A 20,436-nucleotide genomic window follows, 5' to 3' on the forward strand; every position below is an offset into this window, starting at 1 on the left:
ATAAATCTTAAATTCAAAATAATTTGATACAGATGTCCAAAAAAAGTGCTTTATGAAAAAGAATATGTTGGGAAAGGTTCTTATTTTGTGATTCCTTTTGTCCTTTTAAGCACACTACTTAGTTAACAATAGATGAGTGGTAAGTTTGTCAAAAATTTCTAGTCAACCAAATGCCCCATGTGCCCAAGTATCTCTATGCCAGACAAAGCCCAGGAAAGAATAATGATGCTTTTGGCCCAGGCTGAGCAGTTACTCTCTCCTAAATACTAAGTATTCATCCACAGAATAGTAAAAAATATATATTATATATATTAGGTGCTAGAGCCTAATACAAGACAAGAATTCAACCTAAAAACTTCTAGAAAGATAATTAAAATATTTCTAGATTTAATTGTGTTATTCACAAAACTGATGACACTGGAATATTTTCCTCATGTGAAACAACAATCAGTATCAAATGTTATGCCTAACACAAAGAACAAATGTTTAATCATTTTTATGTCATTATTTGTAAGTGCTCCTATGTTTCAAAACTAATTAAATTTGCCTTCAGCATTTTGTTGCAGAGTTTTGGAACCAGCTCCTTTAGAATGCTCTAACAGCTTGATGGCCTTGTCAGAGTTTTCAATATTTCTAAGCAGAGTCTCTAATCTTCTCTTAATTTTCTTCTGATCTTCAAGAGCACAACCAATTACTATGGACTGAAACTTCTGGTCAACAGGCCCAGGTGGCACCTCGGATGAACATGCACTGTACAGTGACATCAAGTGACTCTTGGCATTTCCCAAATCATCCAGAAACTTACTGACAACCTCATCAATAATCCTGGTGGCATGCTTTAGGGATTCTTGCTGCTGGGGGTTTCTAATTGTTTCTACTGAAACTTCAACGGTGAGCGTTCGTCCCATCAAACGGTTTGCTGTCAGATTTAATTCTTCTCTTTCACCTAAACGTAGAAAGTTTGAAATATCAATCAATATGAGACATAAACTTACCCATGTTGAGAACACTAAGGCATTCATTTGTGGCTAAAACTATTTTCTGTAAGCACCTTGGCTATGAAATTTTTAAAGGTAAAAGTCAAAACTATAGCACATAAGATTAACTGATGAACTGTATTATATTACAGAGAGAGGTTGCAGAATACCTTTCCCTGAAAGTCTTTCTTTATTTTTTATTTTTGAGAGAGAGAGAGAGAGGGAGAGAGAGTGCACACATGTGCACGCAGGTTGGGGAGGCGAAAGGGGGAAAGGGAGAGAGAGAATCTCAAGCAGGCTTCACATTCAGCCTGTGAGCCCCACGTGGGGATTGATCTCACAACCCAGATATCATGACCTGAGCCAAAATCAAGAGTCGGGTGCTTGACCGACTGAGCCACCGAGGCACCCCTCCCTGAAAGTCTTATACATGGGATAACAGATGACTTCTCAAGTGGTCATGTTTGAAGATGTTTGGGCAGGTATGCATTTGTAACTGGGATGGAGATCAAGTCTTAACATAGAGTGAATAGTGTGCATAACCAGGGTTTTGTGCTGGGTAGAGCAAGAGATCAGACACGGTGGATCTCTTGATAAGGATGTGCATGTAGGGGAGGAAAAATAATTTTCCCTGTACCTTTCTGAGTTCTTGGTTGAGAAACCCTGTAATAAAAGACAGATTAACAAGAAAAAAAGCAGAAGCTTATGAACATGCATACTTCACATGTACATAGGAGGTTTTCAGGGACACTGAGATGGCCCACCTCCCTGAGATGGATGGTCCAAGCCACCATCTTAAAAACCATGTTCAGCTAAGGACTAAGACTTGGAGGGAGACCTTCCCCTCCTTAATGAGGTTACCAGGAAAAGCAGGATAAACAAAGGTAAGGTTGTTTTGCAGATTTAGTAGAGGCCTTCTGCATAGATAAGAGTTTCTGTGATTTACAGTCATCCTTCTCTTCCTGGTACACAGAGGGAGGCACCCTTGCAAATGGAAATAGCCTTTATAAATTTAAACTTCCCTTACAAAAGAATGACTTCTACTCTGTTTTCAGAGCTTCTCCTGTGTCTGCAGCTTCTCAAAAATAATCGGCTTGAAATAATTCTTATGCCAAAGAGCCATACTTTGGGGTGGCATATTCTGCATGTGTCTCAGAATACAATGCCCCAGTTTTGGCTGACCAAACTTAGCCATGATAGTGGAGAAAAAGCTGGCCTGAAAAGTAGGCACTGACTTCATGCTTGCCAGGGAAATTTAAGCAGGCCAGTGGTGTTAAGTCTTGGCCAGCACATAGAGGCAGTGGTGGGAAAAGGATCCACATTTCATTATTTATATGAAAAAGTCAGCCATCTCCTCTTTGGCCTGTTCTGTAACTCTCTACCTATTCATCGATCTCTGGCGAGGATGGTGAACAGACTGGCTGGATCTTGACCCCGCAGTGCGTGTCGAACAGTTCGGGGCCTGTAGTTAGACTGCATGCTCCTGGCACCAGCCGCTGGCCCACTGGCTTGTCTCGGGGGGCCCCAGAGCAACTGAAGTAGGAAGACGGCTGCCAGTGACAGAAAACCACGAGTGCCCTGTTCCTCCCTAGGCAGTCATGCTTTTCATATAGAAATGATAGCACGTTTTTACGTTAATGGGGTTTTACTGGGCCCATAATTTCTTTCCCCTGCATTTTCTCTCCTTCCTCTCCTTAAATTACACCTCAACCCCTCTCTTTTTGTCTTCTCTGCTTTTACAGCTTCTACAGTCCAGTAACATCTGAGGAACTGAAGTTAGGAGTGTGAACCTGAGGTCAAAGGCATCGCCCCTTACTGCTTGAAGCCACCTCTTCCGGAGCTTGGAGGCCTTTTCTACCATTTCCAGCCATGCCCTTGAGGTAGGGGGCAGGCCAGCAGGGTGACCCCTGGGTAAGAGGCTCCTGTAATAAACTGACAGCTGCAGCTGCAGTCCGCGCTCACGGGAAATGCCAAAGCCAAGTGTACGAATTCCTCAAGTCAAGCGAAAATGGACCTAAACCCCATATCTTAAACCCCACAAAGGAGTGAAAAGATGAGCTCCCGTCTGTGGAAACGCTCTCACCGTCGCTGATCTGCCTCATGTCCTGGCTATTTTGGATGCTGTGGATCATTTCCAGGAGGATTTCTTTCTCTTGCTCAACGGCAGTTGCTGCTTCTCTCAAAGCTTCCACCCTATATAAATTGGGGAAACAAAAGTTACCACATGGAAGCTTACTTTTCCTCATCTCTCTCACTTGCTCCAACTCAAGTTTAAAGATCACTAGGAACACTTTTCAAAAATTCTTTATCCCTCTTAGGGGCGCCTGGGTGGCTCAGTTCGTTAAGCAACTGCCTTCGACTCAGGTCATGGTCTTGGGGTCCTGGGGTCGAGCCCTGCGTCGGGCTCCTTGCTTGGCGGGGAGCCTGCTTCTCCCTCTCCCTCTGCCTGCTACTCCGCCTGTTTGTGCTCTGTCAAATAAATAAATAAAAAATCTTAAAAAAAAATTCTTTATCCCTCTTTAACATTTTTAAAAAAATCTTCTGTTGTTTTAAATCCACCTACCCCACCCCCATTTTCCTCCCCACTCGTATGGCAATCATTCTATTTTGTATTTGTTCTTAACAGAATCTATATTTGTGTTTTCATCTATTTTCAATTTATATCTCACTGTTTCTTTTTTCACTCAGCATTATTTTGTTAGGAACCATCCAGCTTCCTTGTGAACATCTAATCAGTAGCTTACTGCATAACACTCCATGTATATCCACCTGATTTTACCTCCACTCTCCCAGTGGAATGGCTCACTTTGTCCCCTTCCTTCTCATCACCACAACAAAACAAAACAAAACAAAAACCATGCTTCAATGAATACATGTCCTCTATGGACCTGAATGAGAATCTCCTTAGGATATATCTCAGGGCAGAACTGGGACACAGGGTATGTGCACCCTCAATTTAACTCAGTTATTACCACTGTTTTCCAGAAGGGCCAGACTAGACCATTGTCAGGAAGCAAGCATTCTTACCCCCTCAAAGTCCCCTTAGCTAGACTAAGAATCAAATTGACATGGGACAAATTAACAGGAGAAAATCAAATTTAATAGTGTACTTAAGGGGAATCCACAAAGACAGGGAAATTCCAGACAGTCAGGCAAAATGAGGTATGTGTTATTTTGATTGAAGGAGAAGGGGGTAAGGGTCTGGGACTTCAGAGAAAAGGAATACACTTCATAGGGTCATAAGAAGAGCAGATGTTTGTTAATAGATGTTTGCCCCGCCATACAGATGGGCCACTCAGATAAAATTTATCTCTGCTTATAACCCTTATTCTGGGAAAGACCCCTAATTTAGATTCTTCTGTGTGGTTAAGGGAGGGGCAGAAGTTTCTCATGAGCCTGCAGGCTCTCAAGTGCCTTCAGCTCAAAATAACCGACATGCCAAAGTGGCACATTCTGTAGGGGGCCCCGTCCTGAACCCCTTTGCAATATTCCCAGCAGCAAAGCATAGGAATCCTTGTGTCCCCACAGCCCTACCATTACTCAGCATTTTCCAACTTTCTATTTTTTGCCAGTCTACTAAGTATACAGTGATATGTTCGTACTTAGTTTGCATGTCTTTCATTACTAATAATTTTGGACATCTCTTTGTATTCTTGTTAGCCTGTTCATAGCCTTTGCCTATTTTAGTTTTCCTTTTTTAAATTTTTTTATTTTTTTAAAGATTTAATTTATTTATTTGACAGAGAGAGACACAGCAAGAGCGGGAACACAAGCAGGGGGAGCAGGGGAGGGAGAAGCAGGCTCCCCGCTGAGCAAGGAGCCCGATGTGGGGCTAGATCCCAGGACCCTGGGATCTTGACCCGAGCAGAAGGCAGGCGCTTAACGACTGAGCCACTCAGGCGCCCCAGTTTTCCTTTTTTTTAAACAGGGTTATTGTTCTCTTGTTGATATGCATACTCAAGGAATTAATCCCACATTAGTTGCAGACATTATAATCATCTCCTTCCATCCTATCATATATGAATTCTGTCTGGGATATCCTTCACTGAATAGATATCCTTACTCTGAAGTGATCAAATTAATCTTTTCTTGGTTTTATTTTGCCTTATGGTTTATGCTTTTGAAATTTTACTTCAGGGTCTTCCCATCCTAGGTCATACGGTATTTTCTTACCTTTCTTCCTATCAACTTTATTGCTTTACCTTTCTCATATTTATGTCTTAGTCCATCTAGAATCCACCTGTATGTGTTTAGGTAAGGATTTTATTTTTCTCCAAATAGTGAACTGTTTTTCCCCAACATTATATCCACCAAAAATCCATCTTTCCTCCAATGATTTATAGCTTGTCTACTCTGAAATCTCTATTCCATCCACTAGTATATTTGACTGTTCTTACACCAACACCTATTTTTAAAAAATAGCAGCAGCCTTGTAATATACCTTAATATTTGGGAGAACCAGCCCTCTAATCTTCTTTAAAGATAACTTAGCTATTTAGACTTTTAATTCTCCATATTAACTCCTGAGTAAGTTCATTGGGTTTGTCAAAGAACTGGGGTAAATTTGGCATCTTTAGAATATTGTCATTCTATCCAAGGGCATGATAATGTCTCTCCATATATTCAGATCTTCTATATTCTTTATTATAGAGTTTTGAAGTATTCTTTTTTTTTTTTTTTTTAAAGATTTTATTTATTTATTTGACAGAGAGACACAGCGAGAGAGGGAACACAAGTAGGGGGAGTGGGAGAGGGAGAAGCAGACTTCCCGCTGAGCAGGGAGCCCGATGTGGGGCTCGATCCCAGGACCCTGGGATCATGACCCGAGCCGAAGGCAGACGCTTAACGACTGAGCCACCCAGGTGCCCCTGAAGTATTCTTAATGGTAGTCTTTGTGGACTCTTTTGAGTGCTTTGATCCTTTGTGGATATTGTTATTGTGAATAATACATTTTATTTATTATTATTATTTTTAATGTTTTTTTTTAAAGTAATCTCTACACCCGGTGTGGGGCTCAAACTCATGACCCCAAGATCAAAAGTCACATGCTGGGACGCCTGGGTGGCTCAGTCAGTTAAGCGTCTGTCTTTGCTCGGGTCATGATCCCGGAGTGCTGGGATCGAGCCCTACGTAGGGCTCCATGCTTTGCGGGGAGCCAGCTTTTCCCTCTCCCTCTGCTGCTCCCCCTGCTTGTGCTCTCTCTGTGTCAGATAAATAAATAAAATCTTAAAAACAAAACAAAAAACAACAGTCATATGCTCTTCAGACTGTCAGCCAGGTGCCCCATGAATAATATATTTTAAATTATAATTTCTTGCTGGTTATTGCTGGTTAGAGAAATGCTGTTTTTGTAAGGTTCATCTTGTAATTGGTAATGGATTTATTAATTTTAATGATCTGTCTTTTGATTCTACCGATTCTTCTAGATTTTTAAAAAGATTTTATTTATTTATTTGTCAGAGAGAGAGAGAGAGAGCACAAGCAGGGGGAGCGGCAGGCAGAGGGAGAAGCAGGCTTCCTGCTGAGCAGGGAGCCTGACGCAGGGCTCAATCCCAGGACCCGGGGATCATGACCTGAGCTGAAGGCAGACGTTTAACCGACTGAGCCCCAGGCGTCCCTGATTCTTCTAGATTGACAATCATATCACCTGGACAAAATGAGAGTTTTAATCTCTTCCTTTTTAATCCTATTAGCTTCTATTTTTTTATAGTATTGATTAAAGTCCTCTTACTTTATTAAACTGTGGTGATGAGAGAGAGCATCTTTGTCTTTTCGTGAATTTAAAGGAAACGCCTGTGTAGGTTTTTGGTATAAAGCCTGTATCAAACTATAGAAGCACTACTTTGCCTAACCCCCCCAAGTATAAACACACATACATTTACTACACATTCATATGAACATACCCAGTCACTAAAGAGCAAGGCTGTGGAATCATGAGAGCAAGAGAAAAGAAAATCCTATATATTTAAAGTGCTTTGTTTTCAAGGCACTTCTTGTTATGCATTACTCCGTATATAAGTTGCCAGTTTTTGCAAAATGAACAGTGCAGACTTATCCTCAGTATTCAGACGGCCTTAGAAACATGAGATCATGGAAGATCTAATCCTGATTGCTTCCGTAAGTGGGCACAGAAGGAACAACTTCACTAATGTTTGAGCACATGTCCATTCCATTTAAGGCCTCCCCTACCCACCCCAACTGCAACATGTTTCCTCAACAGCCATCCACCTGTTAGAAACCAAAATAGCACTGATAGACCACAAAGTAACAGGGTCTCTTTGTTCCTCAAGGTACTAAAAATATGTTGAACTTTGTGTTTATAAAAGCCAGTAAAAGCAAAGAGCTGGTAAGAATCTTACATGACAAATGTGGCTGGAAAATACAACAAAAAAACCAGTATTATATAAAATGGCAATAATACAACAGCAGGCCCACTTACAGCACCATCCATTACATGCCTACACATTTTACATTAGCAAACTCTCAGACAGATAAACTAGGGCCCAGTAAATATGAGAGAGACTGAGTTGGCACTAATATGAAATATTTATGCTAAAAACACAAACCACGACTCCAGTGCTTAAATGACACAGATAAATCATGTGATTGGTAAATGAGAAGATGCTGAAAGAAGAGATGAATTTTTCAAGACTCACTGGAATTTGTACTCAAATGTACAATGATAGAGAACTGAATGTTATTCAAAAAAAGAAGGCTTCATTTACACACGTTACAGCAGCAAGTTCAGGGAGTTGTTAACAAGATAATGGTTTAAAAGGAGACACTCTAAAAAAAAACGTAAGTCGATCACATAAGGAAGATATTTTGCCATTAAATGAGACCAAATACAGAACACATCAGATGGAAATTTTGAGTCTTGTGGTTTTTTGGTTTTTTTGTTTTCCCCCAATGCTAGAAATTGCCAGGGTGTTTTCCCCGTGAAAACCAGATTTCATCTTTTATTGGACTTCTCAAATACGTTTTTATGTATACCTTTTTCATTTCATAGCAAAGATAAAATGCCATTCTTCAGAATGTAAACATTTCAAGGGTTTGTTTGTTTTTTGGCACCATTGACATTTGCTGTTCCCTCTAGCTGAACTTAGATCTCTACTTAGTTTAAGTAATACTTGTACTGTTTCTCAGCCACTGAGATCTTTAAATTCATCTCAACATATAAATCTGTTTACAACCTTTCCATTTAGTTCTAGAGAATTGTTAGCCATCGTATCTTCAAATATTCCCTGTCTTCCATTCTTCTGGAACTCTGGTTAGAGAAGTGTTGGATCACCTCACCTTATCCTTCATGTTTTTTAACACCTCATTTGACAACACTTCTCTTGGCAGAGAAGGGTGGTTCTGTTTTTACTAACAGATCCTAGAAGAGCTACATTTCCAAAATTGGTTAAGAACTTCTCCTCATACCAAGACTGACCTGAGTTGTACTCCTGGAAAACTCTGCATGAAACTGCGATGAAGCTGGCTTTGACAAAAAGAAATTTTAGTCAGAAAATTCTTCTGAGGGCAAAACTGAAGTGTACACATTCTTGGATAGTCTTTGGGTCTCCCACACCTCACAAATCTCTGCAGCCTAGCTATCAAAAGGACACATGGTTGAAAGACTTAGAGGCCCAAGATTTTAGTCACAATGTTCAAACCAGCTCTGCCACTTACTGGCTGTGTATCCTTTGAGTAGTTACTTTTTCTTTTTTTTTTTTAAAGATTTTATTTATTTATTTGACAGAGACACAGCGAGAAAGGGAAACACAAGCAGGGGGGAGTGGAAAAGGGAGAAGCAGGCTTCCCGCAGAGCAGGGAGCCCGATGTGGGGCTCGATCCCAGGACCCTGGGATCATGACCTGAGCCACCCAGGCGCCCCCCTTGAGCAGTTACTTAAGTTCTCTTTGCCTCAATTTCCTCACTTATGAAAAAGGGATAATGAGCGGGTGGTTGTGACTGAAATAAAGCAGGTGAAGAGTTTAACACAATGACTGGTAGCACTGACTAAAACAGTTATGAGTTAACACGTGTGGTGTGTCTAAGAATTGGTGCTGGCAAACATTAGCTTCATGGTATTTATGATACACTTACCATTATGAACTCAGGCTTATAAATAACAAGAATTGCTGTTTTCATAAAAAGGAAAGGAACAGGTAAATGCTCCTATCATGAATTTATTTGAAAAAAAAAATTTTTTTTTCTTTTTTTTAAGTAGGCTCCTCACCCAGTGTGGAGCCCAACATGGGGCTTGAACTCATGACCCTGAGATCAACACCTAAGCAGAGATCAAGAGTCAGATGTTTAACCAACTGAGCCACCCAGGCACCCCCCAAAAAATAATTTCTAAAACAAGTTCTTAAAATCATAGTCCCATCTCATATTTAATATTCTTGTATCCAAGAAACAAGAGTTGGCGAGGATGAGGAAAAAAAAGGATCCCTCATGCTCTGTTGGTGCAAATGCAAACTGGTATAGCTACTGTGGAAAACAGTATGGAGCTTCCTCAAAAAATTAAAAATGGGGGCACGTGGTTGGCTCAGTTGGTGGAGGGTGCAACTCTTGATCTTGGGATTGTGGGTTTGAGCCCCATGCTGGGTGTAGAGATTACTTAAAAATAAAATCTTTAAGAAAATTAAAAATTGAACTACCCTATGATCCAATAATCACACTACTACTGGGTAATACCCAAAGAATATGAAAACACAAATTAGAAAGGGTATATGTACCTTTATGATTATTGCAGAATTATTTACAATAGCCTAGTTATGAAAGTAGCCCAAGTGTCTGTCAATACACAGAGCAGGGAGCCCAACGCGGGACTCGATCCTGGGACTCCAGGATCATGACCTGAGCCGAAGGCAGTCACTTAACCAACTGAGCCACCCAGGCGCCCAAGAGTACACTTATCTTGATGAGCACTGAGCAATGTATAGAATTGCTGAATCACTATATTGTACACCTGAAACTAATATAACACCGTATATTAACTATATTGGAATTAAAATTAAAAATTAAAAAAAAAAATACTCTCATGGGGTGCTTAGGTGGCTCAGTTCATTGAGTGCCTGACTCTAGATTTTGGCTCAGGTCATGATCTCAGGACCTAGGATCAAGACCCACATCAGGCTCTTGCGCTCAGAGGGGAGTTTGCTTCAGGATTCTCTCTCTCTCCCTCTGCCCCTCCCCCTACTCTTTCTCACTCATAAATAAATAAATCTTAACGACTGAGCCACCCAGGCGCCCCATTAAATAAATAAATCTTTAAAAAAATACTCTTATATCTAAAGAACGCTACAATGATCACTTATACTCTAGGCAATGTAAGATTTTGAATAAGTTTTCCTAATCATCACCCAAGTATTAAAATACACTGACCACTGAGACCCTTTAATATAAAAATGGAGCTGGTGTTTAATGGGACTGGTGTTAGGAGCTACTCATCAGTACTGTGGCCTTAGGCAGGCCACTCAATCCCTCTGGACCTCAGTTCCTTCATTTCTAAAAGAGATAACATACATGTGCCCTCCTCTACCTCAAAGGATTTTGTAAGGTTCAAATGACAACGTATATAAGAAATACTCTTTTAAATTACAGGCTGTTGTTCAATATTAACTATGATATTACTTGTTTTGTGACTCCTGGGACACTGGCACACCCTAAGAAACTTTAAGCAAACTTTTGGCCAAATGATCCATCTCACTCCCACCCCCAACCCTTCATTCCCTGGATGCCGAAGAAGTCACTGCAGATGGCTGATAGCAGGGGGAAGGAGCTACAACATGACCAGTTTCGGGAAACTGGTGATCAATCTCCCAGTCCTACCATGTTCCCCTCTGCCATCCTCCACAACCCATATCCCAAACATCTTCCTTACCATCCAGAGCCTTCTAGGAGCCACTCAGTACTTGGCACTCAGTAGGTGTTTGATATTTACTGAATTTGACAACCAACTTTTTTTTTTTTAATATTTTATTTATTTATTTGACAGAGAGAGACACAGTGAAAGAGGGAACACAAAGCAGGGGGAGTGGGAGAGGGAGAAGCAGGCTTCCTGCTGAGCAGGGAGCCCGATGTGGGACTCGATCCCAGGACCCTGGGACCATGACCTGAGCTGAAGGCAGTCACTTAATGACTGAGCCACCAGGTGCCCCGATTTTGACAACCAATTTAAATGGAATTTTCGGGGCACCTGGCTGGTTCAGTTGGTGGGAGCGTGTGACTCCTGGGTTGTAAGGTTAAGCCCCATGTTGGGTGTAGAGATTACTTAAAAATAAAATCTTCAAAAAATAAAGTAAATAAATAGATAAATAAATGGAATTTTCACCTCTTTCAGTAAAATTACATATTCATCCATATACTACTCCTACATTTTGAAATACTGTAAGCAGAAAGAGTTAGGGATCTCTGGGTAAAGAAAGACAGACATAGCTTTCTTGACATAAGAAGAGTCATTTTAGGCCCCCAGCCATCTTGTGAAAGAATGTGAGAACAGTCACCACGAGGCCAGGAGACAGCCTAATCATATTCAGAAGCGAAGACTGACCTGATGCACACTCCTGATTATCTCTGTAGGTTTTAAACCCCTTTGAGCACTCAGATACCAGACCAATTGGAGCCAGAGAACTGATCATGCTGACCCTTCCCGGCCCTCATGACTTTGGCTTGTACTTAGTCACCCCAATTCCATGCTGTATTCCCCACTGTGCAAGCCTCTTCATGAACATGTATGCACCCTCCGTTAAAACTTCCCCAATTTTGTTGTTCCGGGAGATGCTTCTTTGGGAAAGATCCCCCATGTTCTCCTTTACTTGTTGCAAGTAAAAACCCTTTCTTTTCCTATTCTTTGGTTTGGTTGTGTCTTTTGGCTTGACACCCACCAAGAGGCAAACCTTGGTAACAATAAGACACATCTAACTTTAAGAGAATACAGGCATGAATTATTAAGCTCTACAGCCAGTCTTCCTGGGTTCTAGGCTGGGGGACCTTAGACAAGTCATTTAACTTCCTAAGCCTCAATTTCCCATTTGGAGAATGGAGGTGATAGTAACTTCCACAAAGGAATGGGGCCTGGTATAGAGTCACTGCTCATTTAATGAATCAATGTTAGCATGTATTATTTATAAATTATGGTAATTGTTAAAAAAGTAATAATAATAAGCAAGGTGTCTTGAGCCACTGATGAATGCAAAAATCTGACACCATTTAGAATTGGTCAAAAAACAGGGTGAGAGGGGTGCCTAGGTGGCTCAGTCGGTTAAGGGTCTGACTCTTGGTCATGGTCTCAGGGTTGTGTTTATCGAGCCCTGTATGGGGCTCTGTGTGGAGTCTGCTTGAGAATCTTTCCCCTCCCCCTCTCTCTCCCTCTGCTCCCCCAACCCTGCTCTCTTTCTCTTTCTCAAATAAAAATACAATCTTAAAAAAAAAACTGGGAGAGAAGGGAATCACCTTTTCAGGAGGAAGGAAAAAAGGAGATGAGGTAGAGTCAAGAAAGAGGCTAGTGTCGTGGTAAAGTAATAGAAGCAAATGGAATTCCTTCAATGATACGTAGAATGCTGCCAAGCATTTTAAAGCATTTAAAAAATCACATTCACCAGTAGTTCATATTCTAGGTCATAAAGCATCTAGCATAATTCTGTCTTCAGTTTCATATGGAAGAAGTTCTACCACAATAGACAAAATTAGTATGGTTGAGGAACTACACGTAAACTTTTAAGTATTAAACTACAGTGTTTTATTCTACCTAAAACACTGCTTTATGAGTCAATCAATCAATATTTATTTATTTGACAGAGAGAAACACAGCAAGAGAGGGAACACGAGCGGGGGGAGTGGGAGAGGGAGAAGCAGGCTCCCCGCAGAGCAAGGAGCCTCAGGACTCGATCCCAGGACCCTGGGATCATGACCTGAGCTGAAGGCAGATGCCCAACGACTGAGCCACCCAGGCTCCCCTACCTATGTTTCTTTTACAAATAAATCTTCTAGGCATGATGCTAGTTCTTAACAATATGGTGCTCTGTGACACTGCCCATGTGCTTTCAAAGGAACTTTAATGGATCATCATTAGCATTTTTTTTTATTTTTACTATCTTCTAAAACACTTCCTTAGATCAGTATTACTTTTTTTTTTAAGAAACAAAGCTTACAAAAGCCTAAAATTGCTAGAGAAGTCCTTAAAATCAGTAATTTGCACATTTTAACCAGTCTTTCCTCCTCAGCTCAAGGGCTAATTAAGCAAGTTATAATTTAATCACTCATATACAGTAATCAATTCCCTTCAGATTAATCAAACATTAGAATATACGAATACTCAAAACCAGAGGCTTTCAAGTACCTAACATGAGGTGTTAATTCAAGTTTGAGAATGACTCAGCTTGAAGAAGGGAGGGGCAACATCCTCCTATTTCCTTTCAGAAAAAATCTTTTCTGACTAGAGAGAGAGCCCTGAAATGGTTAAGAACACACCCTCAAAGTTCTAAATACCTGGGGAGATATGTGAGTTACTTGGAATACTGCTACATTGAAAAGAAATATTATTCTCAGAGGCACACTACTGATCTTCAGTCTTGTTGCACTTTCTCTGGGGTGTAAACGCATCAAGCTCAACCACGGGGAAGCATTACTTTTCTCTTGCTCCATTTGTCTCATTCTGAGCAGAACCCCAGAATGTGGTTTTGGCTCAGGTTTCTCTGTCTGTTGTCATCCATGAAATCATTGTGGATGGAGAATTTCTCATTTTCTGACTCTTTTCTCAGAGTAATAATAATAATGAATGCCTCAACTGCTGAGATATACTGTGGTTATTAATGCACTTTCTTGACAAACACCTCTTCTTGTTTGGGTATATAAATTGAGGGAGATAAAGACATACATGCACTGCTTCTTAAAATTTTTGGCTTACATGTTTCTTTGCTCACCCAGAACCTGGTGAAAACTGTGGGGGAGAAAAACTGTAGTTTCCAGGAGCTGGGGGGCCTTAATAAGATTTTCATTTAACTACACCTGCACACAATTTACACAGTAACTTTGGAGATATAAACGTTTACAGGAAGTACATAAAAGTTTTCATACGCTGTTAAGAGAAACAAGGATTTCCAAAATTTACTATACATTATTTAGAAATTGCATACAAGCACAACACTGTATATTAATAAAATCTTATTCAGTAAAGAGGGAGAAAAAACCCTATCTTATGCTTTCAGGCCAATGACTGGCACTTTCAAGAAGGTGTCTTCTCTAGAAGGAGGTACACAATAAATACTGAGAAACTAACGGAACGGCTAAATACAGCATGCCGGGGCTTAGGGGGAAAATGAAAGCTGCAGGGTCTTACTCCACCAAGTACCCAGCCACTGTTCACCCCGCAGTCCTATTCCTCCCTAATCCCTGCTATCAGACAGATTCCTGGATTTTTTCTTTTTTGCTCTGCTGTGTTTTGGAGGAAAGAAACTTATCACTCAACATCGGGGACCACTAAATTGCTGCCGCTCTTAAAAAATGCATAACAGGAAAAGAGTAAGTTAAAAACATTTGGGAAGACCACATACTGGCACTCAGAAAATTCTAGAAGTTCTGCAGACCCGGAGTGTCACAGTCTCTAACCTCAAATAACGTCACCGTAACTTTTACCTTCTCTGATTTTTCTCCGTTCCCAAACGCTCAGGTCTGGTAATGAGAACGGGGCCACCAATAATGCGCTCACAGGTTTTTACTTAAATCGAATGCGTTTTCTCTCGGAGAGTAAAACCCACCAAGCGCCGGACAAAACTGCACCATCTCCATGGAGAACAAATCTCAGGCAAGCAACTTCTCCGGCCGCAGCCCGCCCCGGGGCTGTGCCGGGCCGGCCCGCCGCGCACGGCCTCCGCCCGCGACCCGCTCACCTGAGCTCCAGCTGGTCCAGGCTCTCCAGCAGGCGGCTGGAGCGGTCGGCCATGGAGGAGGAGCGGCAGAAGCGCCCCTCGTTGGCTTTCGCGTTGATCTTCGCCTGAGCCATCTGAGCCTCCGAGGCGGGGCGGCCAAGAGGTCACCGGCCTCTCCGGCGGCGGCGAGTGGAGAGTCCGGCGGCCGCAGGCGTCGCCGTCACCGCGCGGGGCGCCCGCCTCCCTCTGACGCCCGCGGGGGGCGGCCCGGGAGGACGCGCCGCCACCGCCGCCGCCGCCACCGCCGCGTGGCCAGACAAGGGCAGGCGCGCCGCCTGCCGGGCTCGGGGCTGCGGTGCCTGGCAGGGAGCGGCTGCGGCTGACGGAGGGAGCTCGCTGGTCACCGGGCGTCGAGGGTGGGCCGCCAGGGTCCCGGGGCCAGAGGAGCAAAGCCAGGCGGCCTCCGAGGCACGTGGAGGGGCGAACGCAGGAAGGGGAGGGCCTAACGTGATCGTGGATCTTTCTCTCCCGACTCTGGACCAACCCTAAGCTCAAGGGAGACCCCCCAGAACAGCCCCCCTACTCTTGGACGCCCCCGACACTGCAGCCTGAATGTAGCCAACTGCCCACACGCGAAGGTACCTAACCGTAGGCTCTGGGTATTTCTCAGTGACGGCTTCGCTTAGTTTCTCCCAGCGCCCATAATTCACGGCAAAACCAAAACCATTAAAAATCCTTTGATAGGGGGAGAAGTTTCCTTTGTGGCACAGGTAGCATTTAAGCGCAGCTCCTTGGCAGTCCGTACTTGCCTGACCCTGTCTTGTTACCAGTCCCTTTGGGAATAAAGAAAGCCTGGACACCACTGAAGCTTACAGGGGGGAAAAAGCTACCCCATCTTTGTCTTTCACACCCAATTTACTTAAATCTCCTGTTAATTAAAAAAGGTGCGGCAAGTCACTAAGGCAGATACTATAAAGGTCAGTAAAAGCGTAACAGGATTGGGAGTATAGACTTATGTACTTAAAAACTTGTTCTTTGCTCTCGTGTCATTATAGCCATACGCCTCGTATTGCAAGGATGAGAATGTACAGGGCACGTAAAATGATAATAGCAGTATAAGCTGAATCACAACCTTTAATCTGAGATCAAAGCCATTTAAATACTTGAACAGAGATGAGGGCCTTCAGTCTGGATTCCAGTTCTCTCTGAACTTAATCTAATAAACTATTTTTGTAGGGGATTATTTGACCTCATTAAATATATTTTGCCATTATCACAACACAGACTTGGAATCCAAAGACATGTTGTGAATAGTTTGAAAGTCTATCATGTAATTTTAGAATCATCCTGGACTCTTTTTTTCTCTCCTATCCTATAGATCCAATCCATAAGTAAATCCCCTCAGCTCTACTTTTAGAATATACTAGGATTCTTTTCCCCATTTCCACCGCTAACACTCTGGTCCCAGCCACCATCAATTTTCACTTGGACTACTGCAACATCTTCCTATCTGGTCTTCCTGCTTCTACTTTTGCCTCTGGTGTGTATGTTCTCAATATAATAAGTACAGGTAATCCTTCCAAAAAAGCCAGATCACACCACTCAGTCTCAGAAATATAATCTTTCCCTTCTCTATTTGCCTTCATTAGTTACCACCATTGGATATACTTGCTTATGATAATAATGGATAACACTCTATCCAACCCTCTCTCCCCATTATGTGCTCCATAAAGGAGTATGGGCTTTGCTTTGCTCACTGGTATATCCCCAGTGCTTAGAATAGTCACTGGCACATGGTAAGTACACAATACTTTGTGAGGGAGTGAATGAATGAATAAATAAATGAATGATGTAATGAAAAGATACACATCTTTATCAATGTTGGAAACATTTACTTTTGATAATAATCCATTTAACTTTCTGTAATATCATCCACTGATTACCTCTCCTCTTTGTGTCTAAATTAAGTTCAAATTATGAAGTAATCTTAAAATGATTTTTAATTGCTTAACAAATCAAAATACAATCAGTGACAATTATTAATAAAAACACTAAACAACCCATTTATCTTTTTTTAAGGGTCATGATGAAATATCCCTTCACTGTCATATAAAAAAACTTCATTTACTCTCTACTATACTACTATACACCCCACAAAAGGTTAACAGAACATCAGTGTAAATCACATATGTGTGTGGCACCTCTAGCAAAGAGGTGTAGATTTCTCTTCCCCCACATCTGTTTCACCACTCTTCTTTCTGGATCATCCTTTCTCTGCTCCTCACTATTGAGCAAGATTGTGGAGATGTCTTTAAGGTCTAGCTCATGACTAGCTCCTAAAACCCTGCTTGAAGATTTAACATACAAATTAAAAGTATAATGTGGTCATTTTGAAAAAAATGGCAAATTCTCAACCTACATGTCTGTCTACTTAAAAAAAAAATGCAAGCAGGTAGGACAGAACTGACATCGTAAGAAATAAAAACACATATTTGTTTCCAATGTGGACTGGAAAGATTATAGTAATAAAAAAAAACCAGTAATGCCATTTTACACTAAAATATCAAGTTGCAGAGAAAGAAGAAAATTCTAGCCATGATTTTTTTGTTTTAAAGACAAATATATATTTATAGAAAATTTTAAGTTTGGTATGTAATTACTACTTAAAATCTTTAGGGAAGACATTTCTGGTCATGAAGCACACGCACAAAGATAGTATGACAAGCCCTTCTTAGTCTTCTAATTATGTAATGTTTTTTATTATTCACAATGGAGCCTGACCATTTAAAAATTAAATGTGTAATACCAAATGTAGGAAACTGACAATTTATTTAATGAATAATTAAAATGAAGACACTTCCAATGAAATAAAAATTTTAAAGGTTACTCCTGAGTAAACCATCAACATTATTTTTTGGAAGAATATTATGTTTACACAAATATATATAAAAAAAGACTTATTAAAAATACATTTAATTCTATGCAAACATTTTGACATCATTCCCTTTAAACATTAGATAATACAAGTCACACGAAAGCCTAAGCAGGTAAAAGGAATGGAAAAGGTTTCTTTTTAATAATTTCAAAGAAATTAGGGGTTTTTTTTCCTTTGTTTTTTTTAATTCCAGCAATGTGCTGCTCCAATAAAGCAGGACTATACATCTGAGTGAAACCCACAAAGAACATTGCTGGTAAAAGTTTTTAATCTGTTTCCATGATCAGTTTCCATTACTCTCTTCTAATAATCATAAACAAAGATCTCAAAGGTATTCTATATTAGTGCCACATAAGAAATAGAATTTACAGAAAAACTGAGCTATGACTGCTTTATTTATATTCATTTTCACTCCTAAAAAAATAAACTAGAATCATCTGTACAGTACAAATAAAATTAAACAACTAATGCTATTTGGGAAACATATAAACAATAGTCAAGAGCTTCTCTATTTTTTAGTTTTTTTAACCTAAATATATAAATTCAAAGTTAACTGGGAAACTGTGATAACTATATTAGAATACATGATTATATCTGCATGAACATGTATTCTATTCCTCTGTACATTTTTGCAAAATAGCACAAAAATACAAAGCAAATATCAGATGCAAAAGCAAAAAAAGCATGTTTCCAAATACATTTGTACTAACAGATTTCTGGTCTCCTTTAGAAAACAAACTCAAGAATTCATTATCCTGAGTCTCTTCAAGGCCACTTGATGTTGTGTGGTAATATCTTTACAATTACATTTCCTCAAGACTTCTTCTAATAGCTTCTTCTAATTCCACATCTGCATTAACAAAACAGAGAATTTTAATATTTAGGGCAGAAAACTAATAAATGTGCTTTATGTAAATCTCATCAACTACATCTGTTCAAGAAGGAAAGGAAATACAAAGTTGAGAAAACTAGGATGACTTGGCAGTTTCTTCATAAAACTTGAGTATTTCAAATAATGAATATCTGGATATAACCTCAGATTGAATTAACATATGAGCTTACTAACGAACTTGCAAGTTATTTCCATTTAGGGACAAAAGTCAACAAACTTCTAGGGGTCCCTGGGTGGCTCAGTCATTAAGTATTTGCCTTCAGCTCAGGTCATGATGACAGGGTCCTGGGATCGAGCCCCGCATTGGGCTCTCTGCTCGGCGGGAAGCCTGCTTCTCCCTCTCCCACGCCCCCTGCTTGTGTTCCCTCCCTCTCTCACTGTGTCTCTTTCTGTCAAATAAATAAATAAATAATAAAATAAAATCTTCAAAAAAAAAGTCAACAAACTTCTAGAATCACTGACAAATAATCAGTTGAGGCAATGCATATAAGACTTAAAATAGAAATAGGCAAAACCATGAAATGCCAAAATCTCACAGGCATTAACAATTTCGTTTTAAGCTTTCTAGCATCGCAGGCAAAGAGTGAAACTCATGGCTATATAATGTCTTGAGAAGCATATATTGTATATATGTACTCATTTAACAAATATTTATTGCATGCCCACTGTATACCAGGAATAGGAATACAATAGTGAACAAGAAAGACATTCTTGGGTTTACAAGTGTTTCTCCATTTCCTGGCCTTCACCAGCTTCTCACACCAGATTTATTTCATCCCATCCAGTCCAAAGTCTCTCAGAGGTCTCCTTGATTCATAGGTACCAGTGATCCCTCTAAGATGCAGCTACATCTTCCTCTCAGCTGGAACACTGGTGTTATGTTTCTGTAATTTAAAATACTACAGGCTAGGGGTGCCTGGGTGGTGGAGTTGGGTTCAGCATCCATATCTTGGTTTCAGCTCAGGTCATGATTTCAGGGCCGTGAGATGGAGCCCCATGTCGAGCTCCGTGCTCAGTATGGAGTCTGCCTGGGACTGTTTCTCCCTCTGTTCCCCGCCGCTCTCCTGGTCTCTCTCAAATAAATCAGTCTTAAAAAAAAAAAAAAAAAAAAAAAGGCATCCAGACATAAAAGGGTACAGACAGACCATGCTCATGTTGTCTTAATATGATGGGTACTGACTCTATGTGGCTATTTATTTTTAAATCAATTAAAATTAAGTAAGATTCAAGATTCAGTTCCTCAGTTAAGCAACATTTCAAGTGCTTAACAGCTACACGTGACTATTAGCAACCATACAGCTTCAGATATAGAGTATTTTCATCATTACAGAAAATTCTACTGGACAGTGATGGTCTGTATGATACAATTTAAATAAAGCTCAAAATCAAGCACTACTAAACTAGTATTTCAAGACATGATAGTGGCCACTAACATTTGGGAAGGAGTGCAGGGGAAGTAACTGGAAGAGGGAATGAGGGGGATACTTCTAAAGTACTGGTTGTTATGGTTGAATTATGTTCCTCCCAAAACATATGTCCAAATCCCTAGTACCTATGAATGTGACCTAATTTGAAAATAGGGTCTTTGCAGGTGTAATCAATTTAAGATGAGGTGACTAGGTTGAGCCCTAACCCAACACAACTGGTGTCCCTATAAGAAAGAAATGCCACGTAAAGACAGACACACGGGTAGAAGAAGATGGCCACATGATGATGGAGGCAGAGATTGGAGTGATGCATCTATAAACCAAGGAGTGCATATGATTGCCTGTT

The 20,436-nt window shown here is 40.7% G+C and overlaps 2 protein-coding genes across 2 annotated transcripts in view; both read right to left on the reverse strand.

Annotated features, from left to right (window-relative positions):
• Positions 1 to 365: 365 nt before the first annotated feature.
• On the reverse strand, positions 366 to 15,027 carry BAG2 (BAG cochaperone 2). The gene is made up of 3 exons (XM_021692064.1): positions 14,858 to 15,027; positions 3,061 to 3,170; positions 366 to 946 (listed from the first exon to the last, which is right to left on the reverse strand). The coding sequence occupies exons 1-3, from the start codon at positions 14,968 to 14,970 to the stop codon at positions 534 to 536; spliced, it is 636 nt and encodes a 211-aa protein (XP_021547739.1). The 5' UTR covers positions 14,971 to 15,027; the 3' UTR covers positions 366 to 533.
• A 2,199-nt stretch (positions 15,028 to 17,226) lies between these two features.
• ZNF451 (zinc finger protein 451) overlaps positions 17,227 to 20,436 on the reverse strand; it is a 98,161-nt gene continuing 94,951 nt past the window's right edge. Inside the window, exon 15 of the mRNA XM_021691983.1 lies at positions 17,227 to 18,621. Within this exon, the coding sequence (XP_021547658.1) occupies positions 18,575 to 18,621 (47 nt within the window). The 3' untranslated portion in view covers positions 17,227 to 18,574. The remainder of the gene's footprint in view (positions 18,622 to 20,436) is intronic.

This window comes from Neomonachus schauinslandi, chromosome 8 (genome assembly GCF_002201575.2).
Source record: "Neomonachus schauinslandi chromosome 8, ASM220157v2, whole genome shotgun sequence".
In the NCBI taxonomy this organism is placed as follows: domain Eukaryota; kingdom Metazoa; phylum Chordata; class Mammalia; order Carnivora; family Phocidae; genus Neomonachus; species Neomonachus schauinslandi.

Coding starts and splice junctions, on each gene's coding strand:
- BAG2 (XM_021692064.1), bottom strand. CDS start 14,970: ATGGCTCAGGCGAAGATCAACGCGAAAGCCAACGAGGGGCGCTTCTGC. Junction 3,171..14,857: donor CTGGACCAGCTGGAGCTCAG/GTGAGCGGGTCG, acceptor CAATTTATATAG/GGTGGAAGCTTTGAGAGAAG. Junction 947..3,060: donor CATGAGGCAGATCAGCGACG/GTGAGAGCGTTT, acceptor TTCTACGTTTAG/GTGAAAGAGAAGAATTAAAT.